The sequence below is a fragment of the Drosophila kikkawai genome, chromosome 2R, assembly GCF_030179895.1.
Source record: "Drosophila kikkawai strain 14028-0561.14 chromosome 2R, DkikHiC1v2, whole genome shotgun sequence".
In the NCBI taxonomy this organism is placed as follows: Eukaryota; Metazoa; Arthropoda; class Insecta; order Diptera; family Drosophilidae; genus Drosophila; species Drosophila kikkawai.
The window spans coordinates 19,045,377-19,072,400 of NC_091729.1; the positions used below are offsets into that span (position 1 = coordinate 19,045,377).

Here is a 27,024-nt window from a genome sequence, read left to right on the forward strand (position 1 = left end):
ATATTTTAACAATATCAATTGCAGTTGTAGGATAAATGCCAAAATGTTAATTAGTTCAAATAATCACCGCCTTTGGCCAAATGTATCAACAAAGCCAAACAAAATCCTTGGACGCACACACACAGTAAGTAATTCGGCAGGAATTTGTTTTGATTGCTTTGCCTTTTTGCAGGTTTTCAATTGCCAAAATGTGTAATTTCTGTTTGTCTGCGCTTAACCAACTTCAAGTAGCTTTTAGCCAAATGAAATGCCCAGACACAGACAGATGCCAGAGGAGGAAAAGCCAACAAGAGCGGGGCGAAGGACCTCCTCAAAGGCGGCGAAGGCAAAGGAAACAATTTGCGCAAAAGTGAATTGCATTTGGAAAGTATTTCATTTGAGAATCACAAAGCGCCGACAAACAACTGCAAGGCAAATGATGGAAAATTATATAAAGATGCAATTTGCCGCTTTCTCAGATGACAAACGGAAAGCAGAAAATTGAAAAGTGGAAACCGAAAGCTGAGGCCAGCCAGCGGACAGCTGAAACCAGAAACCAGAGACCAGAAACTGAAAACGTTAAGCTAGATAACTGAAAACTGAGATCCCAAAAGCCAAGCCCAATGGCAATAGTTTCGTGTGTCAACTGCAACATGCCGCATGCAACGCTGAAACATCAACAGCAACGGCAACTGCAGCCTGCAGCGTTTTGACCCTGACCAAGCTTCAACAGCATTTTTCAAGTGTCTGCCGCTCGTTAGTATTTGTTAGTTTTTGCGTTATTTTTTTATTTGCCACATTTCTATCTCTATCTCGGCGGCCGTCCCTCTCTCATTTGATGCATTGAAAGTGAGATTTTCGGCCCAGTGTGTGCTGCAGAGTATTATATAAAACTGTTTGCCCAACCCACAAAACACACACACACACACACATTGCATGTGGCAGGATACACTCTGCGGTTCGCCATTCATCCTCAGACCCTTCAAATGGTCTCCGGACCGACCTTGATGGCTGCGAAACTAGGACTAGGACTAACACCCGGGCTTGAGTAAGGACAGAGCCAGGATTGCACAGAGAAAAAGGATCTAAGAGTTTATATAAAGATAATTTAATAATAAAATGAGGATTAGAGAAAAAGCTAATAAAATATTAAGTTGGAAAAATAAACTATTACCTTTTTCCTATAAAAAATCAAGACAAGATTTTTTGTTTAAAATATATATTCAACCTTTTAAACCCTACTCTATTTAGTTTTCAATTTACTTGTAATACCATTTCAACCCCATTTCATATCTGAAGGTCTTAAAAACTTTTCTAAATTCTTGAAATAAATTTTAAAATGGATTTAGCAAATAAAAGAGCTTGAATTATTATATAAATAAAATGTATATCTTTTAGTTAAACAAGTCAAGTATTTTTAGTAGAAATTACTCAGAAACTACCATGTCTATTTGTACTTAACAAATATTCTATTTTCCCAGAGAGAAACCCTGTTTTTTTTTTATTGCTTTTCCTACTGTGTGCGCCTTCAGTTTTCCTAGAACGTTTGTGGCTTCTCCGCTTTTTGGGGGCCACACACAGATGGGCATTAAATGCTTTCACCTTTTGACTTGCGCCAGGGCAAACAGAGACAAAAGGAAACTTTTCCGACTCTGTAGCGGAATTAAAATTCTTAGCACAAAAATTAAAGAATTTCTATTCGCATTCCCCCAGTTTTCCATTCCCCCTCTGACATTTGCTTCACCTCGTTCGCTGGTTGCCGGAAATTAGAAGGGAAATCCTAGGCGACAAAGGGAAAACCTTTGAAAGAGGGGTGGGAACGGCAAAACGGGCAACGGTGGCGGTCGGGGGCAATTAGAGAAGCCAGCGCTTGGCGCAAACAAATTAAATTTAATTAGAAATTAAATGAAAATAAATTGGATTATTTAATTAAAAAGCCCGACAACGGACGAGGCGACTCACCTCTGAGCAGCACCATCGACAGCAGCAGCAGCCAGCCGATGAGCCAGTTGAGTAATCCAAAATTGGCTCTGGATGGCAGGGACATTTTGCTGCTGTTTCTGTTCCTGTTCCTGTAACTGTATCTTTGTATTTTTGTATCTGTGTCCGTGGTTGTTATCCGCAAGTTTATTGTTATTACGCTTGTACTCGGCACGCGATCCAGCGGCAGCTCTTGGGGGAGGACTTTGGCCGGTCAACTAACGATTCCGTCAAATTAGAGCCGGGCACACTCTCGGCTAAGCTCTGCCTGGGGAGCAATGAAAGTTCTTCGTTCTTTGGTTCTTTTTCGCACTGACAGTTAGTCTGCCCTTTGTTTTTTCGGGGGGTCTTAATCTGCTGCGGATTGAGTTTTACACAACTTTTTTTTTCGTTTTAATGGGCTACGAGCACTTGGCCGCAGAGATCGCCAGCCCCAAAAATGCCGCTAAGTAGGCAGCACTTGGCGCGGGTTTTTCTCTTTTCCTTTTTTTTTAATTTATAGCACTCTTTCACTGTACTCTAACTGTAACTGTAACTGTAACTGCTCATTAAGGGGCCTATGCATGTGGCTATTGCATTTTAATCGCCGTCATTAATTCGCCATTAACACGCAGGGCCGAAGCCGTCCACTCATTAGGCACTCTCTTTCCTCCACAACACCAGTCTGACTATATGGAACTGAGGCTACAATTGAGGCTATAAATGAATTTGAAGCTGAATCTGGTTCTGGTTCTGAGCTCAACTCGCGCACATAAATCAGGGACGCGTGCTTCTCGTTCGAGGCGCAGGAAGTGACTGGCTCGAAGCTGGGTGTTCGTGTGACGAAAGCAGCCGCCATCGGAAGCGAAGAACAGCCGCCATTCGGCCTTCGTTAACGCTCGGCCTGCGGCTAAGAGAGATCTGCCAGAGCTCCCAGAGAGAGCGACAGCGACGACAGCTCTTAAGGCCTGGTTATTGGAGCACGAAATTGCCAAGCAACTTTCGAGTGGAGCTATTAAGAGTCTTTGTTTGTTTATTGCAAGTGCATTGCCCAGGCACTCAATCGTACTTGCATCTGCATTGAAATATTTGTAAATATTTCTTTATTTTTCCAAGGATGTGTTATGAAAATTTCATATTTGCTGCTTAATTTTCAGGCAATTTTCATTACCAAAAAGGGCCAATGTTTGTGTTTGTTTTGGCTGCTGTAAATGTGGTTTCCGTATGCAATCAGTTATGTTTAGTTTTGTTTTGAGCTAGTTATTTACTTAACAGTGATAAAATATATCAGCTTGAAAAAGTACGTGTATAAATATTTTATTATTCTAGCAGAGCTAGAAACACATTTAAAAAATATTTAAGGTAAACTGAAAATTATGAAAATTTATCCAATATATTAACAAATAAATATCAAAGTCCTTAGGTATTCATAATAGGTATAATAAAAAATACGTATACGCAATGATGAACTTAAATGTATTTCATTAATTTAATCATTTTTATTCCCTGAAAAGGTATAATTTTAGTTGAAAGGTACTTAAGAAGTACTTTAGAAGTCAGTTCCGACCCTATAAGTATTTATTTTTGTCAGCATCAATTGCCAAGTCGATTGAGTCAGTTTATTTTAGAAGACAAAAGAAGAAAATAACTAAGCATTAGTTTTGTTTACTATAAAATAAAGGTTGCCTTTAGTCCGAGAAGCGTAAAGGATTCTCATATCAATTAATAATATTGAATAGTTTCTGCACTTCCTGTACTTAAATCTCTTATTTCAATTACAATTTAATAAGCGGCAGTCCTGCTCAATCCAGAATACTTTCAAAAGGACAACACAACACAAGATATTAGGCAATGGTGGAAAGTAAGCAAACATGTCCTGGCATAGGTCAGTTAAGGATGCGTATAAGAGAATACCTTCACTCTTATACTCTCACAAAGTAAAGAGAAAATATCCCAGGCAAGGAATCCCCGTCTCAGACAGCTCTTTTGTGCGACTCTTGCCTAAACTTCTCTGCAGTCCAACTGACCAACAAAAAGTGCATTTTTAATTAATGCCTGTAATTAGCCGTTTTTTCGCTTCTACTTCCCTTCAGCGGGGATTCCCTTATTTGTTGCGAAACGACGACCGCTTTGCCCCCCGCCCCCACGTAAACAAAGGAAAAGCACACACGAGAATTTCAATCAATTTGCGAAACTTTTAATTACAAGTCAATTTAATTTTGAACAAACAAACAGATCAAATGCACTCGATAGCCCCCCCTCCTAACCCCCCCTTAATGGGTCAACTCGAATCGTTTAAATCAATTAAATTAATTATTGCCAATTGCGGATTGGCCCAACATTTTCTCGCACTGATTATATATTTAATTAATTGGCCCAGCTTTTGGCTTTCCCAGCTTACGAAACTCGGACAGTTTCGGACGTTGCGCGGGCATTATGCAACCAACTTTGCGGACTTATAAATATCTACCCCACAGCCAAGGTCGCCGCAATTAGCGCCCCCGAAAGCCATTACTTCCCATTCGATAGCACGTGTCAATCGCAAGCCGATTATAGATTAAGTAAAAGGCGAAAAACCAAAGGCAGTAAACTTTTTAATTGAAACAATTTGTAAAATGTTGCTCAATATTGTTGGCCCATTCCCCCAAAGGAACCTCCCTTTCCCAAAATTGAGGCAGACAAACTTTCAGGTCGCGCTTTTAATCTTCGTCCTCGAAGCCTTGAGCCTTCAGTTCACCTAGCAGTATCCGGAGTCAAGGATTTCTCCTCTCCCACTTTATTGAATTACGCGCCTGCTTTAACAAAAGACAAAACGAAAATATTCCGTATTGATTTTCCATATTGACAAACAAGTTACTCCCCAAAAAATTGGAAAAATCTGGCCACGGTTTGTTTTCTAGCTTCGTTTGCCAAATCATTATTCCAATCAGAGACGCACGCGCGGCTCACAATTGGATTTGGATTCGGATTCGAGTTGGGATATGGATATGGGGCAGGGGTGAAATCGACTGTGAGGGGTTTGGGGGGCGGTTGAACAAACAAATCAAAAATCTATTAAGACGTGCGATGCGGCGTATTCGGGCTCAACCGATATCCCTGCGGTCACGTGTCGCCGCGAAGTTGCAATTGTGCACTGGAAAAAATAAACAGGGGGAAACAAGTCATCAGGCGTTTAAATACAACAAAAGTCTTTTATTTATTAACCTTCAGCTCATTTATTTTTTAAACTTAAACTTCTTCAGTTACTAAACTGGTTTGTATTCTTATTATTAAAGTTAAAGTTTCCAATTATCAGATAATCAAATCGGTTTCTTATAGTTAGCCCATCCAAGTTTCAATTTCAAACTCAACCATAAATTTTTACCAGCGTACAGATGATTATCTCTTGACTCCTGTTGACAACCCAAAAGTGCCAAGCACTTCTTCTTTGGCGACGGAGTAAGGGTTGGAACTGCTGGAGATAGCTTCATTAGGAGTGCAGCGGTGAAAGTGATGACCCTTTGGAGCTCAGAAACGAGAAACGAGAAGGGAAAGAAGAGATTCCAGGGGTGGCAAGTGCCATTAATTGAAATGCCAGGCAACAGCTCGTTGGGGCAACGAGGCATGACCAAATTACAGCCGCACTCACACGCGTGCTTGCCACTCCACGGCAGGGTCCTGTAACTTGTTTATACTTTCAAGATGATTTTGATTTGGGGCCTGGGTGGGATGTATCATAACCTCAGCGGAGAGGTCCTTCTATAAAACAATGGAAACCCCGGCAAAGCAAACAAACGGAAAAGGAAGAAGCACACAAAAAAAAACAGCTTCGAAATGAGCGGCGTTGCAATAAAAATCAAACCCGCATAATTTAACACAAGTGCGACGACTCCTCACAGCTCACTCTCAGGGGGGGAGGGTGGCCATTGGGGGTGTGTATGTCACACTCTCGGCACCCCTGCGAAAACAACTCAATTATTCGTTGGCTTTGGGATGCCCCGATTTTATTATCAGCTCGGCGGCAACGACATCAACATTAACATTTAAAACAATTTTCAATGCTGTAAAAATAACTGTAAAAATGCCTGCAAAAGACCTGAGAAGGAGACCCGGGCAATGCCAAAGGCGGTGGGTGGTGGTTCACTATTTGTATTTCAGCTCCCTCGCAATTCACACGCCTGCATACTTAATGCCAACAACAACCACAAGGACCTGGCCTCGACCCCTGACCCCTGGCCTACTGCTACCCTTACCCTCCTCTAGGAAAATCACAAGGGGAGCAGCCACCAAGTAAGCCACACAACAGTTTTTCTTATCGCTCAAATGTCATCGACTGTCGGCAGTTTTTGGCTTTTGCTTTTGCTTTCACTTTGACTTCGACTTCAGTATTCGGCTTTGGCCCAAACAGCCAACCAACCCCCTCTTGCCACTTGCCACCCCCCTTCCGAAAAGGGCGTTCATTTGTGAAATTCTAGCCATGCCCAAGGGCGGCACTTGCGGCATTTAGTTAGTAATTTAGCGCATTTAGTACGCAATTTCTGAGGGAGACGGAAGAAGGAGGGCCGAGGGGCAGCAACTGCCCTACTGGGGTCATGGCCTTGGTCATTAAGCCGGCTTTTTCTACGATGGTAAAGTGCACAATAATTGTAGTTTTGCTGCTGATTCTCTCATACAAGTCCCGCACAGTTGGTTTCGAGTAAAAGGAATTTTTCTTAGCTAGTAAAAAAGCTTTCAAAGGAAAGTGTCCTTTATAAATATAGTTTCTTTTTAATATTTTCTCTACTTTCATGTTAATTCACTACAAATAATTTTCTTTAATTTCTTCTAAAATTGAAACATATAGTTTACAATTACAGAAGTCCCACTGTACCTAGCATATGTACCTACTCCCAAATTCCGTCTCAATGGCCTTTTGAAGATGCAGAGATATGGTAATATGAGTTTGGTTTTCTTGAAGCAATAGTTTGCTTTGCCCCTCATCCCGCACTTTAATCACTAACCACTTTTTCAGATCTTGACAGGACTTGCTACGGCATTAACATAAATAATAAATGGTCCCTAATGCAATTCCGGTCGAAGCCAGGCCGGGCAGGGTTCAGACAATAACATAAACACTGCACTTCAAAGAAGATTCAAAGTTAATAGTTCGCTAAACAGAGTCCTGGCTGGAGGTCCTTCGACCACATAAATTTCGCATCCAAATCAATAACTGGAAGCTGGGCGAGCTGGAAGCGAACAGGGGGGTGCCGTTGACATCGGCTAGTGTTAAAGTTAATAAATTGTGGCCAAGGAGGATTTATGTGCCGGGCCGCTGCCCTCGACGGCAATGACATTTCAATGTTTACATAAGGCTACAAGGAAACGAGGGGGTGTGTGGGCCACTCAAAGGGTAAGGGCGGAGATGGACGGCTGCGTGCGTGGCTGTTTGTATTAATAACCATTCTGCCACGGCGATATGCGTGACGCTGCAAAAGTGCACACAGAGAAAAAGTGATGGAAATGGGGAGAAATAAAAAATTGAAATAAATAAAACAGAGTTTTTCCCAAGAGAAGGAAGTAGCTTCGTGAGCTGTGTTAAAAGACAAGCCCATCTGGCTCGCTCTGTCTTAGAAAATTTCAACCTACTTTAAATAGAATACTACAGCTTTAATACCTAACATTTAATACATAAGATTCCCCTGATTAAGATATTTATGAAGGTGTATATTACACATATGAATGTTTATTTTCGGAAGGCGAGTCCATACGCCCCGTAAAATCCCTCGGGGCGAACCCAAGAGTGCATGTCAGCAAATCATAAAATATGTCAATCTAAAATTTTCCCAAGTCATCCGACCATTAATAAAGACGACCCAGCTCCAGCTCCAATGGAATGCGGAACAATTAAAATTTAATAAACTAATCGAAATCGATAAATTTGCACGGACTAAAACCTTTTCCTGTAGAATTTTCGTAGGCGCCTTGAGGCGCGTGAACGCAGGGTTCCTGGTCGAATCTCAAGCTGGCGCCTCCGACGATATCCCTTGGATCCCAGGACAATACAGGTATTTCCGCTGTTTGTATCTGTTGTGGGTGCGGTGGTATCCGTTGATGGATTATTGATTGTCCAGGAATTGTCGGTGCTGGTGCTGCTAGGTAACTGTCTCCACTCTTCCGATGAATATACGCTGTCGTCCACGTAAGCCTCATCCTGGCTTCGGTCTTTAAGGTCCTCTCCGTCGACACTGCGGCTGCTGAAGCAGATCTCCTGGGAGGTTCCACTGCTGCTCGAAGTCGTGGAAGAGGCGGTGGAGTTCAACAGACTAGTGATGTAATCGATGGTGACATTCGAAGTGACCACATCGAACAGTAATGAACCGCCAATTCCCTTGGTAATGCCCAGGGCAAGTCCACTTAGCCCTGCTAAGGCTGAAGCTACCGATTTTCCAGCTGCCGAGTCGGAGCCTATTCCAGATTCCTCCAGAGCATTGCGGAGTTCTCTCTTCGTCAGAGGACGCAGGACCAGACGACGAGCTTCATTATTCAATTTTTGGTTTAATTTTTATATTAATAATCTGAACTTTTAATAATGTTTTTAAAAGTTTTTAGTTTAACCTTTACACACCTTCCACACCGACACTGATAGTAGCTATAAGGATGAGTGAGAAAAATATCCAACTCAGAAACGACTTCATCTTCTCGACGATCCTTTTTGTATTCGCTCAAAAAAACAACTGAAGCACCTAACGGGATCGGCTCACTTTTAACCATGGAGAAAAGCCAAAGAAAGTTAAAAACTTTGCATATTCAAATTCTTAATAAATAAAAAGTTTAATCTTTGACCCAGCAGTGACCCCAAACTGGTTTGATGCGATGCATTGAATAATTATTCTCGAAAATATAGAGAAGTATATAGTAGTGTGTATATATAAAATATATTATCTCCATTTCTTGATGATGTAATAAAATTAATTTTACTTTTTTTTACAAATTTGGTAGGAGTCTCAGATATCCAACAACTAATAAAGACAACAGACAGAATGCAGAGTAATTAAAGTTTAATAAACTAATCGAATTCAATAAATAAATAAATAAACTTAAAGCTAAACTAGGCTAGGCGTGTTTATCCTTCTTAAAACCTTGTCCTGCGATACTTTCTCAATCGATTTGAGGAGCGACTAGGTAATGTTCCTGGTCTTATCTCCAGTAGGCGCCTGCGACGATATCCCTTCGAGCCTAGGACAATGCAGGTGACTCCATTAGAGCCGGAAGTAGTCGTAGGAGTCGTAGTACCAGTCGATGTCCCAGTAGCAGCAGTACCAGTACCCGATGTCGTTTGCCTCCACTCTCCCGATGGATATACACTGTCATCTACGTAGGCGTCATCGTTGCTTCTGCCATTAATGACCTCCCCGTCGACACTCCGACTATTGAAGCAGATCTCCTGGGCGGTTCCACTGCTGCTCGTAGAATTGGCAGTGGAGTTCAGCAAACTCGTAATGTAATCAATGGTGACATTAGAGGTGACCACATCAAACAGGATTGAGCCTCCGATGCCCTTTGTAATGCCCAAGGCAAAGCCAGTGAGTCCTGCAAAAGCCGATGACACAGACTTTCCAGCTGCAGATTCTGAACCAATTCCAGATTCATCCAGAGCATTTCGCAATTCCCTCGGCGTCAAGGGTCGCAGGACCAGGCGACGAGCTGCAGATCAAAATTTAAAGGAGATTAGTATTATGTTTGTATAAAATATTATAAAATTTTAAATTTATTCCCCCCACAAAAAAAAACACCCTGTTGAGTAAAGATCAACTTTCACTACTCACCTTCCAAGCCGACACTGATAACTCCAATGAGGATGAATATGCTAAATGTCAAATTCCGGGACGACCTCATCTTTTCGAAGATCTTTCGCGTAATCGCGTAGAAACACAACTGACACGGCCAACGGGTTCTGCGTCACTTTTATGTGTGACGATGAAGCAAAGAAAGTGCCTAGCTTTGCATATATGCAAATTCCCATTCCCAAAATCATAGATTCCTCTGAAAACATAAAAAGTTTGACCTCTGACAGAGTGGCGACCCCGAAACAGGTTTTTATATGCGATACATTGAATAATTTCACGCCACGCGGTAGCCAAAAATAATATGTTATCTTAATTCGCAAATTCCATTTAGCTTGGTAGAATAAACAATCAGCTAGAAAATAATATGCGCCAGGTCAGGAATGTTTAAAATACAAAATACAGAATAAAAATGTATAAATAAATATATATTTTTTCATATTTATCAAGGCTTTAAAATGAGATAAGTTTATAATTTTAAGTAGTGTGAATTAACATGCAAACCTTTAGGTTTATGTGTTGTGTTTAATAATTTATTAGACTTGTATCATTTTATTGCTATATTTTATATTAATTATTAGTGTAGTAAACAATGCAAGTTATATCCGAACTGGAGTTACCCGTATTGAGACAGATCTCTCTCAAGGAAGAACCACTGGTTGAGACACTGCTCTCCTCGGCTTCGGTGATATTGGCAGTAATGACGTCATAGATAAACACACCAGTCAGGGCTTTTCCCAAACCCAAAGCAAAGCCGGTGAGGCCAGCGAATCCACTAGAGACCGATCGACCTGCGGGCAAGGAGTTCTCTAAATGCCGAATCTCTATGGCATTCAGCGGACGCAATCTTAGCCGCCTGGCTGTGGGGCAAAGAAAATTCATTAGTTGATGAAAAAAAGGGTTTTTCTGCCAGTCCCACCTAAGGGGTTTCCATTGCAGTTCAGCAATACAATCAGGCCCACCAAGAGCAGCTGCCTCATCCACTTGTGGCTGTCGCCCATCTCGCTCAGACTTGGCGCGACCTCCTCACATCCACATTGATTTATATGCCCCGGCCAGGTCTTTAGAACCCATTTGCATAAACACTAATCACTAGTCACTGACACAAGGCCCAGGCAATCAGTCACTCCGCATGTGTCTAAGTCTCGGAGCCGCCAAAAGCAGGCAGATTTCTTTATTTTTTGCTAATCAAGCACTTTCACTTTGCCAGATATGAATATGGAAACATTATGGCAAACGAGCAGCGAAGAAGGCGAAAGCAATCTCATCGGGGGTCGTCGGAATTTGCATTTGCCGTAGATATATTCTTTCCCTTGGCCAGCTGACCTGCCCATCGAGCCGTGTCACAAAGTGGAAACCAAACCCAGAAACTGGTCTTATGTAATGTGAGCCAGTCGTTGACAGGGCCCAGCACATTTCTCCTCGTTAGTGTTCTAGATTCTTATTTTAAATCTTTTCCAGATACCCTAGGGAGGGTTATCATACCCTCCTTTGTATTAGATATTAATATTATAATTGATTAAAGTTTCTAATAATATTTTTATATAAAATTTGAAATAAAGAACAAAGGAAATAAAGATAGAAGCCTCACAAAATGTATATAAATAATTAATGATTTAAATTTGTTATTTTCAGCCTTTCTAAGTAAATGTTTAATTTTCCAATACAAAATAAAATCTCGCATTTATTCTCAAATCCCGTTGAAAGGGTATTCCCAAAGACATTTCCCAAATCAAAGCCTCGAATTCGAACTCTCCTTCTGGCTTGTACTCCTTGTGTTGACTATAAATTCAGATTTTGTGGCTCGGCGGAAGTATTAAGCTGATTTTATGGCTTACAACTGCATACTTAAATCTGTTTCCAGGCCGGGAACAGGAGCTGGAGCTGGAGCTGGGGGAAGGAGCAAAGTGTTGTCTATCCCATTTGGCAAGCGTTACGCAGGCGGTCCCCGGGTGCACTTTTATTTGCCACGTACAAGTTGTGAATGGCCGGGCAAAGTGGCGCATAAAAAGTTTTAGTTGCTGCTTTGTCAGACATTTGCCTTTTAAAATGGCTTAAAGCTGACATCTGCCAATTGGCGGGGAAGTTTCTAGACCCCAGTTGGGGGATTCAACCAAAGATATTTAGAATAGAACTCCGCAGAGGATATATTTGGCGGACACACAAAGTGTCAAGGGGAGAGAGCAGCTGTGCAGCAACAAGTGACAAATGCAAGGGCAGGCGATGAATGCCGAGCTGTCTGCGCACGCGAACAATGCCACATCGGCAGCATCATTAGCATCATTATATAGCGCCTGCACCCAGCCATCACCTCCAAGACCACTTCCAAAACACCCAGCATCCAGCATTCTTCTCCTCGGCACGCCTGCTTATTTCTGATTTACGCCCTAGCAGCGGGCGTTGCGCATAACATCATTTGCAGCTCATTAATCAGTTCTGACACACGTCGAGCCTCAACATCCAGCACCCAACAGCCGACAACCAACAACCAAGAGCCAGCAACCGGCAACCAACAACCGACAACCGACATGTGGCAGCAAAGTTGCCGTTTCCCGGGGAACGTGCAACATAATCGGCTTGCCTGCTGCCTCAAAGGCAGCTTGCAGCCTTGTGGCTGGAGAGCCCAAAGTGCGTATAGGCTGGATCGGATCTTGCATATCTCCCAATATATTGTGTTTCACATAATTAAAATTTATTTGGACTAAGCCCAGGTCTTGAATCTTGAATCTTTTTAATGAAAATATTCTATTCGGGTTAAGGAATCACTCAGAAAAAAAAAAAAACAGTTTAATTAACTGCATTTAACATTAAAATAAAATTATCTATAATTATTGTCGAACAAGAACTTAATATATTTTATAATATACCGGTCATCAGAAAACCCTATTAGAGAATGATTAAAAGAAACGTGGAACCCATTGGAAATTGGTTACTACTTAACCGGATTCGAAAAGGGTTGATACTGAACACTCACCCAAGAAAACCGATTGGAATATGTTAGTTCTGGAGTCTCGCAAGGAAACCGAGAAGCCCTATTGAAAAAGGATTCGCAGTGCGAATTTCGCACTAAACGCAACCCCATTCCAACTTCCTTAATAACATAGTGTGGAGTTTTATTCCCCAGTGTATTCAGTCCCTCGTCTTCATTTAAATTAAGAAGTCTTTGTCAAGGCCCCCTCTGCGGAAATCCCACAGATGATGTGAACTAATATACCCCTGATTTTGCCCAGGAGCAGCTCTCTTGCGGAATGCAGGGAACTTGTGCTGCTTGCAGGCTCTGGGCGCGAGGTGAGAAGCTGCAACACAATGAGCAGGCACCATAATTCCATCGTTTTTTTGCGGGTTTTATGTGGCACGGCTGAGTGGATTTTATGCTGTGCGGCAGCAGCCGGAGAGCACCGGCATCAAATGAACATGCAGCGCGGAAAGATGCCGGGCAGATAGGAAGAGAAGGAACAGAAGCATATTTCAGCGGCTGGGCGAGATAAAGCAGCCGCGATGATAACCCTTGACTATAAATATGTATATATATATATTTATAAGTATATATCTGTAAGTATTACGTTCGCATAAACTTTATGCATAACACAATTTATAAAAGTGGCGGGAAGGAAAGGAGTGCAGTTACTTGGGGGCCATTTGCTCGTTAACATTAAACGCCTTTGTGCAGAGGAGCGTTATCACTGCTCCTTGATGGGCGGACATTCAAGATGTTGATGGGCCTTCGTCAGCGACGCTTAAGGACACCCGATATATCCAATCAATGCAGGCCCATTGGCTCGGTTATGACCAAATACGGTTATAAGTTGCATCAAACTTGATGGCTCCATTGCGACTCTGCCCTTTTATTTATGATGCGATTTATGGCTCAGCGAGTGGTGCCTCCCATACCCTTATGCCCTTCTTCCCCTTCCAAACCATTTCCACACGGGGGTCACCGCCTAATTGTGAGAACAGGAACATGCGTGGCCCGCTCGGGAACAGAACGCTAGTTAGCTTACCGCCATAAATCATTCTTTATTTCACTCACGCACACCATCCCCAATCCACCATGAATGGGCCAGGACATTAGCACCTTCTTGGCCAGCAAATCAAGTCCCGAGAACCGAGTCCCTACTGCCGTAAGTGTGTGTGCGTGGGCAGTAATTAATTATGGTGTTATTTAATTTAATTGTGAGCGGCATTAGGACGCACTCAGTCGGGCAAGTGCCTACAAATGGGTTTCTTCTTCTGCCCCCCAAAAAACAAACCACAACAATCTTTTAAACTGCTGGAAAAACACAGTTGGCACTCAAAGGATATTATATATGTATTTTAAATCTTTAAATGATAGTTCAACACAAAATATTTGTTTATTTAGGAAAAGCTTTTTCCTGTGGCACTAAATAAATAATAAATAGTCAAAGCTTACGGGAAATAAACAAACAAGAATTAAGGTAAAAATGAAAAAATTTAATGTAAATCACCTTTAAATGAGTTTAGTTTGGAACAGTTGCTGACTATTTTTGAAATTTAGCTAATTAACAAAAATTATTAATAATCTTCTAAGAGAAAACACAAACGGTAAAAGCTATTCAATAAATAATTAATAATAAGCTTTAATGGGAAATATATAACGAGAGAAAATTTTAAGTACAATAAAACCATATTTAGAAATAATTTAAATAGCCATGAAATCATTATTATTATATTAATTTTTAACAACTAAAAAATCTGATTTCAAACTTGAAACATATTCAACTATCTGTACGTTGATATATTTAAATATATTTTAAGAATAATTGTTATATTACATCCTTCACTTTTGCTTTAAATTATAAGACCCTTTCCCTGAGTACACCTTCGCAAAAAAAAGGGTTATTGAAAATGCCACTATACTATACTATTTATATATGATCCATCTGACAATTTCATAAACATGGCCAACACATTCTAAACTCAATTTGGCTCGCTTATTGCCCTCAATCAAAGCTTGTTTGGCCTGACACGAAAAAGTTGTTGTTACCGATTCTGCCCTTTGGAGTGTCAAACCCTGAACCGCTGACAACGGAATTTTGATGGGGGTCATGTGGAAAACGGGCTGCGAATTTTCCCATTTTTCCCATTTCCAGAGGCCTCTCCAGATATGTTGGCATTTTAAATTAGCGTTAATTGAATCCATATGGGCGGAGATTTGATTTCCCTTTTTTTTTCGGTGTCTCGGTGTTGTTTTACTTTTGGACATTTCGGCGAGTCAATCAGCCGGCCCATCACTCAGACAGCCAGCTGTCAGCCAGGATGTGTGTAGAAAAGGAGTGCCTAATTGACAAGGACAAATGGCTGAAAAGGCGGAGAAGCTCCTGTGAAAAGTGCAGGCCTGCCGGACCCGAGTCAAGTCCAATGAATCCCAACCAATTGTTTCCGATTGGATTTGGTAATTGCCATTGTTAATGCAAATGTTGGCGCATATGTTACTACATAGCTGAGCATTGAAGCGAAAGGCGATAAATAATAAACAAAATTGGCAAAAAAAATCATTGTAATTACAAGGACATACTCTAAGTGGAAGTAGGAGTCTCTTCACTGCTGGAAATACTTTATATTATCTAAACTAAATGCACTTTAGGCAGAGCATCCAGTTTCCCACATTCAGTTAATTTATAAAATGTATTTCCTGGCTAAGCTCCCAAAGGTTAATCAGCCAGAAAATCAACAGTTGCGCATAAATAATTTCGAAATCGCATTCGCATTTATTTATGCCCATGTGTGTCCCTGTCTATTGAACCACAAATGTGCAGCAAACAATTTATTAACCAACTCTCCAGTTGTCATTTGCAACCATTTGACGGTTCTTCGTCCGTCCGGACACAGGCTAATTAATTTTACACTTCTTCCCAACCGAGTTGTCCCCGTGCGCTGGCTTTTTCTTTCGGGAATTTCATAAATATTTAATGCAAAATAATTAACAGAAGTGAATGAGAGGGAAAGAGCGAGCCAAGGCGATGATTGATTGCCTCCTGCTGCCGTTTGGACAATCATAAAATTTCCGTTAATCAAGTTTTATTAATTAAAGCCAACAAAATGGCCCTCCGATGCCTTACCTTCCCGGGCAAGCTGTAAATCATGCCGGATATCATCTCTGCCGAACTGGCCCAATTCGAAGGGTTGAGCTCTGTCACCAGGCATTAACAACTTTTCCAGCTTGGCCATAATCCCTCGGATTATGGTATTTAAACTGACAGCACTTCCACTGTTGCAAAAATTAAATTATTTTCCTTTCACCAGTTTATATAGTAACTTTTAGCCGCAAAACCAATCTAATTGAAATTCAACTTTGCGATTGAAACGTTTGCTAGTAGTTTGTGCTAGGAATTGTTTTTTGTTAGAAATCATTTATGTTTGCGTAACCGCGCTCACCGAGATTGCTGGCCGCAGACAATGGCAAGGGGAAATTGTTCATAAATTAGGAAAAGCACTTGTCTAAGTTATCACGAAAGTAATCGAGGTAATTACTAAATTACTTTAATAGCTTTTATATGCTCGAAAAGGTGGCTGGCATGTCACACACTGAGAATCCTGTTAATCCTTTTCGAAAAATATAGAAATATTGGTGTTAACACATCAGCACTCAACTCTCAACTAATTATAACTTAACGAAAAGCCTCTTTTGGTTTATTTTCTTTAATATTATAAGACCTACCTATTATATTTTAGACTTAAAGCACATTCATACAAAATTTTAAGTGTATTTCCTACAGAATGGGGCTAATATTTGAGGTCATCTTTGACATAATACCTGTAATAATCAGTTCATATTCCTCTGCCTAAAGCAATGGCCGTTTTGTACTTCTTCCGCGAACCGGAAACCGTCTACGACTGCGCCAGCTTCATCTGTGGCCTCCAGTTCATGATGGGCTGCAGCGGTTTTAGTGGTCGAGGATCACAGTTCAGGATCAGCCGGTGGCGCAGGATTTACTCCCTGGTGGTGACTGTTCTGACATTACTAGGACTATTCGGTTCTCTGAGTGTCCTCTTGGCCGCCGACGATGTTCAAGAGCAACTAAAGCACGCCGACAAGCTGGTTCTGAGCATCGCTGTCCAGGAACTGGCACTATCCACATTAGTGTTTGTGGCCACTGTCGCATCCCTGCAGTTAGCAGCCCGTCGCCACTTGGGAATCTACAAAAGATTGGCCGCCTTGGATCTCAAGCTGATGCGGGACTTTGGAGCTAATTTGAATTACAGGAAAATGCTGAAAAAAAACATTGTGATCCTGGCCCTGGTCAGTGTTTTGTACTTGGTGGCCATTAACAGTGCCGCCATACAAGTGGGCAGTAGTCACCGAGTCCTCTTTCTGATCTCAGTCTTTTGCTATGCCATAGTTACGGGCGGACCCCACTTCACGGGCTATGTGCACATGAACTTGGCCGAATTGCTGGGCATTCGTTTCCGCCTGCTGCAGCAGCTGCTCCATCCAGAATTCCTGGAGTGGCGCTTTCCCCAGAAGCAACTGAGGGAAGTGCGCATTCGACAAATGGTGGTCATGGTCCAGGAGCTGCTTTACCTTGTCCAGGAGATTAATGCTGTATACGCTCTTAGCCTGTGGTCGGCCATTGCCCACGATCTGGCCATGACCACCAGCGAGCTGTACATCCTATTCGGAATGTCTGTGGGAATCGGTGGAGGTGGAGCTGACCAGCAGGAGGAGGAAGAGGAGGAGGAGCAGGGCATCAACTATCGAATGCTCGGTTACGTGGCCCTCTGCATGGCCACTCCGCTCTACAAGCTGCTGATCGCCCCTTTCTACTGCGATCGAACCATCCGCGAGGCCCAGCGATGCCTCCGTCTTGTAGAGCAGCTGGACAACTGGTTCCCAAAGATTGCCTCGCTCCGTCCATTGGTCGAGTCCCTGATGTGCTGGCGAAGGCAGGCCAGGATTCAGTTCACCAGCGGCCTAGATGTCGTTCTCAACAGGAGGGTTATTGCTCTGGTAATTAGTTTTCTCTAAAGAATTGTGAAATTGTATTATTTTGTTTTAATAATTTTAGTTCACCTCGATCCTGGTCAACTATTTGCTCATCCTTATCCAGTTTGCCATGACCCAGAAGATGGGTGAGCAAATTGAACAGCAGAAAGTTGCTCTACAAGATTGGATTGGTTACTAAAAGGAATGTACACCCGCTTATTTGTATTCTGGAGAGATAAAAGCGAAGTTCTTTAAAATTTATTCCCAAGACTCTAAATTTGTTATTTAAACTTATGCTATTTTTGTAACCTTTAAAATACCTTAAACCTCCTCGAGTTGATGCCCGACCCGTAGGTATTATTTATCTCGCACCAAATTAATTTACTGCGAGTGGCTCGTTAACATGGAAACTCCATAAATAAGTCAGCTCCTGCTGCCAACTCCCAGTTGCAGGCATCTTGTGCCCACTGTCCACTGTGTGGACTGCACCCAGGAGAGCGCCGCCTAATGATTATTACGTTTGTCGTTTTATTTTATTTGAGTTTTATGTAAATTTCCTCCAGGGGATGACCCGGCCAGTCGGCAGGCAGTTTTATCAATGCAGTCCATGCCCAGGTGAAAGCCTCCGTGGGAGGAGGGCCCCCTCCCCTCACTGCTAATTGTGTGGAATACACTTTCTATTGATTTTTTCAAGTCAATCAGGAATGTGCCAAGGCGAAAATAAATCAAAGAGTTCTCGGGGAATGCCAAAAGGGCAATGGAATGTTGTTTCTTTATGGCTCGGAATGCGGTCCGGCTTGGCTTGTTGTCAACCATTTATACATTGATTTAATTTCGAAAATTACAGTTCAAAGATTCGCAGGAAGGACGAAACTATTATGGGTATGCCGCGTGTCCCACATGACTGTTATTACTTCAATTTATGGCACACAGTATTGGCATTGGGGGGCTGACTGAAAGGGAGACTTTGTGTATTTATGGGAAGGCGTTGGCGATGGCGATGGCGGCGGCGGCTGCTTTTATGCTCATCGTTACCATTGTCCTGGATATGACGCGTAATTGAATAATATTTTTTCGCCCTGCTCTCTCCCTCGCATTCCTTTTCCCATATTCAAGTAAATTCGATTGGCAGGACTGCAATCGTCGTCGTTTATATACACCAATGTTCGGTGCCATATAATTTGCAATAATTACCAACGGCAATCCCCTCGGTTTTTGCCTTTCAAGAAATGTGTTCGGAGTTATTGCATGTTACTAATTGAAAATTGATTGCGCCCACTAGGTTCGAATATAATTACCAGAATAATATTTGCCCCAATAAAACATCGAGTAGCGAGGCTGTGTATAGATTTTGCATTCAATTTGTCCGGCCACAGGGATTTTGTATGCCTGGCAGAATATTTACTAGGCATTTTCTACGCATTTACTTAGCAAGCAACATTTATTTGAGTTTAATAGAATTTACAGGGGAATGCAATGCCTTCGGTGAGCGTTAGTAAACTAGGGATATAGGCCATGTAATTAAATCCAGTTTGGTTGAAATTTGGTTTGTCTTCTGCCAGAAAGATTCTTTCTATAAATTTAATACAAAAGGTAATAAGGTTTCGAATTTATCACTGATATTTTTATATTCAAAAAACCCTAGTCTTGTTATTTTTTTACTATTAATACTTAGGTACATCCCAGCAACATTCTGATTTCAAAAACCATGATATACCTTCAAGGACCTTTGCTCTACCCATTGTTCGAGGGAGCAAAGAATGAAAAAGCGTTGAATCCCCAGCTCAGACCGAGCTGACAAGCTTTTGTAATGTCCAAGCCAAAAACTCATAATAACGTAACCCGCTTTACTTAACTAACTCATTTAAAAGTTTCACTAATAGCATGTCACACATGCACGGCACCAGCACCGGCACAGGCACATGGCGTGTGCTTAGCCCAATTAAAATGTGGTCAGGGCTGAAGCTTTCACAACTCGCGCGATGCCCGCATCAGCTGGAGAGGATCGGGGAGGGGGCACTAAGAAGGAGGCGATGGGGATGCTGGGGATGAGTCTGAGGCTCTCCTCTGGCAGCATCTGCTGCTGCAGCTTCATGCACAAAAGTCGCAGCAACAATGCAGAGGAATAGTTGAGTTTTTCAGCCACTCCTCCTCGGCCCTTACATTTTCCATTTTCCATTCTCCGGTTTCCATTTACCATTTTGGAGCTTAATTAGCAGACGTGGCAGGCAGCAGGCGGCGGCGTTTTTGCATTCGCCGCTCTTAACTGTTTTCGCACCTGCATGGGAGAAGACAATGGCAAAGGCAATGTGTTTACACCCAAGGATAATGCGAGCTGGCGCAAATTAGGGTTAAGTTAGCTGACAAAAAGGATTCATTATAATTATGCGGCCCAGCGATTCTATAAAGAGAATCCTGTATTTTGGGGCCCACATGCTTGGTAGTTTGTCAATAATATGGGCATTTCCCAGGGAGAAATTTACTTGTAATATATTTTAAAGCAAATATTGATTACTTCTTAACTATTAAATATGTTTATTGGCTTTGTCTTAACTTAAACCAAACATGAAACTAAACCCTATTTGTGTTCTATGTCTGTGGAAATTGCCATATCGTTTAATTACTTTTGCATGTTTGCCCCCACTCCATCTTGAACTGTCAGTGTGTGTCTATATATCTCCCTGCTTGTCAAGTCAATCCACATTTATTTATTTGCATAACTTCCACTTAAAGTGTCAGCCTGAAGTTGAGATACATGAATCTTCGCCATGTTTGCTCAGCATTTGACAGTCAAACAAAGAGGACAGAGAGGCGGCAGTTGCAGGAGGTGGAGGGTGGTAGGTGGTGGGCTTTGGGCCAATTCATATGCAAATATAATAGTTTCGTTACTCTTTTGGGGGCAAACATTTAAGCATATATATGCTGTATTTGCTGGCAAATATTTGAGGCAGTGAGTTAATCAAGGACCAAATGAAATATCACGCATACCACACGTGGGCCCCGCGATGTGCATAATTGATGGGGCAATCAATTAAAGAGTTGTCACTAAATCTCACTCTCTCTCTCTGTCTAAAAAAAATGTTTTAGGAGAAGGCAGACAAATCGTGAAAATAAACTATACATTTACTTTTTCAAATATTAAAATATGTCTTGAGATGTTAACTTGGCTTGTCTTTATCTGTGGTAAAAACGTATTGTTATTTAATAAAAATGTGCAAATTATGAGCTCTGTACCTCTTTATTCAACTATGAAAGACTTTAGAACAAAATTTCACTGATTAAACAAAACATGGACTTAAATATTGATTATTAAATCAACCGTAACTATTTTAAGTACCTATTTACTTAACACCTCGTTGGAAAGTCCCTTTAGGTCCTTTGAAATGCCCTCAGGGACACTTTGATTCGGTTGCAAATCCACTCAATTAAAGCAATTTCAATGCAATTTCGAAACGTCTTCGGGATGTGCGTTGTGGGATTTTGATTTAAAAATGCATTAAGTGCGAAATGTAGCCTGCTGCATTTGCATTTGCATTTCCATTGTCGCCTTCGCCCCGTGCCTTGGCCCTCGGCTTCAATTCCTAATGAGGCCAGACACAAACATTTGCCCACGTAATAAACATTTTACGACTGCCACCGTAGGAGTGTTTATTTATTCAAATGCATTTAAAATAGCATGAAATGCCATAAGGAGGCGACACTTAACGAGCCCAAGACGAGTCCCACTATATACACACACATATTGTATATATAAATACATATGTATATATTCTGATCCCAGCGAGACGAGCACGCAATCAAAGACGACGAGGGCAGCGAGAACTCTTCAGGCTGAAGCATTCGCCATGTCGCAGCGTAAACACTGAAGCCTCCTTTTACTCAGGGCAATGTCAAGAGCACCTGGCCCACTCACACGTGCTGAAAGGATGATGAGGAGACGGTAGAGACGGTAGAGGAGCAGGAGCAGGACAGGTGAAGCTGGAACGGCGGGTGGGTGCATCCATTAATGCATTTACTAGTCTTCTTCGCTGCTCGCTCATTTTGTTTGCACAGTCCAAGCAAACGACTTTACAAGTGGCGCAGCTGCAAGGACATGGCTCAAAATAACACACATCCACGTCTAATTCAAGTGCAAAGAAACAAGCAAATTACGAGCATTTTGCGCAGGCTGCCTAAGCAGCAAAAATGAACAAGGAGAGGGGTGCCCCAAAAAGGTTAAGGGTTAAGGCCACTTTTGGCCAAGGGCCGAAAACTTTGGGCCACCCAGAAATGTTTCCAGCAATTTAACTTGAATTGAAAAACGTCTTAAAAGACACCGTACAGGTGTCAGGCTTTAAAGCATTCGCTTGCCCTTAGGGTCATTAAGGGTTTTCATAAAACTAAAATTAAATACAATGAAAAGAGAGCATTAAACAAGCCATGTCAGAGAAATTACCTAAATTGAAGATGATTTTAAATTTAAAAAATGTCTTGTTGGTTTCACAAAATAATTTAAATTTCCTTATTATATTTAGATTAATTTAGATTAATACTTTAAAATGCTACAGTTCAATGTATGAAAAATCTCTTCGCATTCTGTCTAAAAATTTTCCAATTTAATAAAAATTTAAAGGCCTTTTTCTGACCCAAAAAAAATACCTGAATATTTCAATTTAAATGCAAATATAAATCATAAGCCAACTCTAAAAAAAATAATATAGAACAAGCAAAGATATTTATTTCAAGAATTTCAAAGAGAAAATAAAATTAATTACCTGAAAATAAATAACCTGCAATTTCATTTTTAAAGTTATAAGTAAAATAGAAATTGAAAGCATGCAAAAAATAAGCTTTCATTCTCTCTCAGCTTAATTTTTATTCCATGTTTCACTGAGAGTGTGAAAAGTGATAAACCCAATCAGCAATCAATTACTCTTAGAAATTGTTCAAACCGAAGCCTCGCCTTAATTCAAATATCAATATTTTCATTTACTCATGGGCATCCTTGCAAGCCAAATCTATTGATGGAGCTCACACAGACCGTAAAAATCAGTTAGCTTAGTGGTGACCAAAGCAAATCGAACCCAATAGGCCAACACCATGAGCTAGACAAAGCCCCTCCGGGTCCAAAAATGCAGCGAAAATGGCCAAAAATCAGAGTGCACTGGCGAGTATATTTACACCCAGCGGGACCAGCGGCCAGCTGCAGCCTATCTCCGTCACATGTGGGCACCAAATCCCCGAATTACCCCCCAAAATATTCTCCCATTTGAGAACATATACATACACCCCGCCGATTGTCAGTGCAGTTTGTCATGCGTGTTTTTCGCACATATGCGATCAGAGTCGACAAAGCGACAAGTCAGCAGCGCTAATTCGATTGCCATTCCAAACGCAGGCCTCGGCACCGCATTCCGGCACCCTGCAGGCGCTGATTTAAAAAAGCAGAGCTTTCCGCTGGGAAACAGAATTTGGGAATAATTTTAAGCTACGAATTTTCACCTACTTGAAGAGCGGTATCTGAGACAAACACATCCGCCGGATGTCTGTGCCGAAGTCTATGAACAAGTCAGGTAGAAGAAAGCAGCATAGAAATGCACTGTAAAAATTTTGTATTTATATTATTTTATTAATAATTATTGTTTTATGTAGTTGGTGTTTTATACCCTAGCAATTTGCTATTGGTTAGATCACAACTAAGATAAAAATATTTCTGGGATACTATTATTTTTGCTCTCTGTAGAAACAGAGATAACGAAAGATGCCAGCGACAGAAGCCAAAATCGTTTTGTAATTTGAATTTGATTTTGGCAAACAATTTCGGAATGCGGAAATTGAAAGCGCCTGCTGCGCGAGAAAACTTCTCCGCTTACGTAATTACAGGCGGAGAAAGGCTCTACCAGAATGACAACAATGAGAGAGGACTCCTCCGATGGCAAACTCTAAAAATACATGTAGCAACAAGCTGCAAATGCGTTAAGAAACTTTCGCGGTTACGGCACTTGCCAAATTGACTGACAATGCACCGGCACACACACACACCGCACTCTGGCACACACTTACACACACATGGCGCAAAGTTCGCATAATGGCTTAGGCGCCGTCTCCTCTCACCCCCCTCGGCATCCATTTAATTGAAGTGAAATAACATTTTGTGTCAACGTCTCTAACGAGTGCTGCTCGCTCATTGTAACATCTGGCATACGCTGCGTATGCGCAACATTGAGCTAGCCGAGGAAAAGTGAAAATGTTGTCTTGTGCTGCTGCACCGCGGCGACCAACATGCAATTTGCAACAAGCCCTGCAAACACTCCGTGTCCTTTCCAAAAGGGAGTGCCTGGGCTTGCGTGTGGTTTAAGTCAACTTTAATTGAATCGAGCCAAGATGCCGCCAGCTGGGCCAAATGCGTGCAGGTCTCGGAAACAAATGAAACGACACCCCAAAGCCAAAGAGTTCAACTAATGAAATCTAGATTATAGATGAACTGGGGGAAGATGTAGTCATTTTGGTTGCTATTTTTTTAGAGGGGAAAAGGAAACCAACGAAAAATAATCCCGTTGAACAGTAATTGAATATTAATGGACTTCAAAACGATTAAGTTTTGATGATTAACCAACAAGAATGTTTTTATATTGTTTTGTTTTTGTTTGAGGCAAAGAAACATTGTATATACTTGAAGGATAAATATATGCATGGTTACGAAAACGTCTAATCTTAATCAATATTCATCTTTAGTTTCTGCAAATCCGACTTAGAGCTTAGCTTTGGAAACTGGCGGACTTTTATTTACTTAAGCTTTTCTTAAAAATACTCTCAAAAACACCATAAAAATTTAATCATGATTTAACAAAACCCTACAAATATACAAACTGACTTGAAAATAAAATAATAATAGCAAATAACGTTCAAATACCGAAAAACAAAATCAATTTTACGTTGAGCTTAACGACCCTTTTCGGCAACCAAAAAGAAATCAGGCAGGAAATCTATGTTGAGACTTGGCGAAGGGCGAGTGCAGCCACCGTACCATTGGGTGTTGAGGTCTGAGCTGCAAGTAGGTCATATATCTGCCTAGCTGGGCAGCTGTCCTTGAGCCATTTTGCGCGCAATATCCTTCCCGGGGCCCCCTACTCCAAATCCTGGCACATTTGGTCAAGCTTTGCATTTGACTTATGCTTTTTACGCCTTTCATTTTAATTCGTTTAAGCCGGAGATGCGTGCCGCACCCCGAGGAAATGTGTAAAGGGTGCCACGCCCCCCGTGCCGCTGCTGCTGCTGCTGCTGCAGCCGCCCCTTGAAGTGGCACATGTCCGAGCACCAGCAGCAGCTCTGCTCCATTAAGCTAAGTGCCGTGCGAAGAAGAAGGATCCTGTGCTCACTGCAGGATATGCAATGCATTTGTCACTGCGGAATGCGTTTTAGCAAATGCTGGCCACGCTTTCAAAATTACATAACACAAATACCAGGAGATGGAGCTGCAGTCCGGACATTGCCTCGTAAAAGGCTGCAACTCCTGCCAAAGTCGCTGAGGATGCTACAGTTTCTGCCGGCTTACATTGGAAAAAAAAAATCTAAAATATTGATAAGTCTGTGAAGAGCCATGTTAAGGGCATAGTGATCAGAATTCTATATATTTATCTAAAGATTCTATTGTAAAATTTGATGAATCAAAACCCATAAGCCATAATTTTCATTATCCCTTCATATATTTGTATTATTTATGTTTTTCTCTGTGTGTAATGTTGCTGCTGGTGATGTTGCTTCGCCTTTGTATGTTGCTGTGGCGGCAGCAGCAGCAGCTGAAATTAATATTTGCACTCAAAATGCAATTTTCCAGGCATTTCCTCTCCTTTTCGGTGGTCCTGCGAGAACCGGTCGGGTGTTGTCACTTGTTAGAGCTGCTGTTGCCTCACGTACATGCCAGCCACTTCCGCTCCCTCCCACTCCAAATCGCAGCCCAGCCGGGGGGATTCCCCGCTCTCTTTCATTTTGCATTTTCCGTTTAGCAGCGTGAGAAATGCAACGTCGCGTAAATGAATTTGCCATTTCTCATGGCCGCAACTGAAACTGGAGGCGAAGCTGGCACGGAGTTGGCCAGATTCCGGGCTCAGTGGCGTGACATGACCATTTGTCAAAGCCAGGCTCAGGCAGCAGCCAACCCATATGCACATACACACATACGGGCATTAATAGTTAATTAAACAACTGATGATGCTGTTGGCGTTGCTGGTGTTGCTGCTGCAACATCCCAGGCACCTGCAACAATAATTGCATTATTCATGAGTTGTGTCGCATGTGTGTATGTGTGTGTGAGTGTGTCGGCTGCTACTATTTCTGGCAACTCAATTTCATAATAAGTGAGTTTGTAATGCCGTAAACAACAGCCGCCAAGTTCAAGAACTCAATTAAGCCAAAGGAGCCAAGGAGTCGCAAAGAAGCCGAGAGAATCCCCATGGGAATCGCGCTCTCTGTGCCATCGTTAATCTTACATGCAAATTCATATTAAAACTATGCCCTTGCCCTGTCTTTTTCCCAACTGCCGCAGCAAAAAAGTTGTTAATTTTGTATGCCAACTGTAAGAGTACTTTGAGCCCCGACTCCGGACCCTCACCTCCGTCCCCTTAACTCTATGTCACTGCTTCTCGTTGCAATAACATTTTGTTTATTTGAACTTTTCTGACGGTGTGCAAGAGGATTTCAGCACAGTACTCTTCTACCATATATCCACATCCATCCCGGCAGAGATGAGCACGAAATGATAATAACGGGCGAATTGAATTAGAGAAATTCGGCTGAGCATATAAACAAGCAAATTTGATGACAGGAATTTTGGTTAAGGATATTTTTTTTTGATTTGAAACTCCTGAATGGAGTTATTTATGCTCAGGTTTCTTTTACAAAATATCTCTGTTGGATCAAATTTGGCAATTCAATCACATTAGTTCGAGTTCGTAAACCACCAAGGATTCTAAATTTAAAATAATACAATTTAATTTAAAGATAACTGAACAGAAAAAACGAAAAGAAGAGAAGAGAAGCGAAAGCGACTTTAAGTAAAACTTAATTCTTATCATAAGTTTGTGTAAATTTCATAAAAGAAAAAAATTTCTAAATATTTTGCCTAGATTTCAAGCCTTTTCTATTGCAGTCATGCTAGTTTCTTGTTCACAACTTATTTTTTTATATTTATTTAATAATAAATTTATAAAAAAATAATAAACTAACTCCTATCTTACTCAAGTCTTCCCTTATAAAGCTCGATTTCCGGCTGCACCGTTGAGAATGGAAATGCAAATGTCAATTGCTGAGCGTTAGAGAAAGTTTGTCTCGCCGGCAGCCACCGAAAATAAACAAGTAAAC

General features: G+C 41.5%; 5 protein-coding genes and 1 long non-coding RNA gene across 9 annotated transcripts in view; 2 read left to right on the forward strand and 4 right to left on the reverse strand.

The window, feature by feature from the left end:
* dpr1 (defective proboscis extension response 1) overlaps window positions 1–2,732 on the reverse strand; it is a 50,944-nt gene extending 48,212 nt beyond the window's left edge. The window contains exon 1 of the mRNA XM_017169861.3: window positions 1,942–2,732. Within this exon, the coding sequence (XP_017025350.1) occupies window positions 1,942–2,026 (85 nt within the window). The 5' untranslated portion in view covers window positions 2,027–2,732. The remainder of the gene's footprint in view (window positions 1–1,941) is intronic.
* A 3,091-nt stretch (window positions 2,733–5,823) lies between these two features.
* LOC121502924 (uncharacterized) lies at window positions 5,824–7,249 on the forward strand. Of its 4 annotated transcripts, none has more exons than XR_011444502.1 (3): window positions 5,824–6,045; window positions 6,761–6,848; window positions 6,929–7,249. It is a non-coding gene; the product is annotated as an uncharacterized lncRNA (long non-coding RNA). The 4 variants fall into 4 exon arrangements; XR_011444503.1 differs by lacking the exon at window positions 5,824–6,045 and adding an exon at window positions 6,252–6,545 and having other exon boundaries at window positions 6,774–6,848; XR_005991126.2 differs by lacking the exon at window positions 5,824–6,045 and adding an exon at window positions 6,257–6,545.
* Window positions 7,250–7,843: 594 nt separating this feature from the next.
* LOC108076557 (uncharacterized) lies at window positions 7,844–8,591 on the reverse strand. The gene is made up of 2 exons (XM_017169468.2): window positions 8,522–8,591; window positions 7,844–8,430 (listed from the first exon to the last, which is right to left on the reverse strand). The coding sequence occupies exons 1-2, from the start codon at window positions 8,589–8,591 to the stop codon at window positions 7,844–7,846; spliced, it is 657 nt and encodes a 218-aa protein (XP_017024957.1).
* A 437-nt stretch (window positions 8,592–9,028) lies between these two features.
* LOC108076556 (uncharacterized) lies at window positions 9,029–9,793 on the reverse strand. Its single transcript, XM_017169466.2, has 2 exons — window positions 9,723–9,793; window positions 9,029–9,600 (listed from the first exon to the last, which is right to left on the reverse strand). Exons 1-2 carry the CDS (start codon window positions 9,790–9,792, stop codon window positions 9,029–9,031), a joined length of 642 nt encoding a protein of 213 aa, XP_017024955.1. The 5' UTR covers window position 9,793.
* A 517-nt stretch (window positions 9,794–10,310) lies between these two features.
* Window positions 10,311–10,741, reverse strand: LOC108076555 (uncharacterized). The gene is made up of 2 exons (XM_017169465.1): window positions 10,660–10,741; window positions 10,311–10,600 (listed from the first exon to the last, which is right to left on the reverse strand). Exons 1-2 carry the CDS (start codon window positions 10,739–10,741, stop codon window positions 10,311–10,313), a joined length of 372 nt encoding a protein of 123 aa, XP_017024954.1.
* Window positions 10,742–16,551: 5,810 nt separating this feature from the next.
* Window positions 16,552–17,884, forward strand: Gr57a (Gustatory receptor 57a). Its single transcript, XM_017169607.2, has 2 exons — window positions 16,552–17,709; window positions 17,768–17,884. The coding sequence occupies exons 1-2, from the start codon at window positions 16,552–16,554 to the stop codon at window positions 17,882–17,884; spliced, it is 1,275 nt and encodes a 424-aa protein (XP_017025096.2).
* The last annotated feature ends 9,140 nt before the right edge of the window (window positions 17,885–27,024 follow it).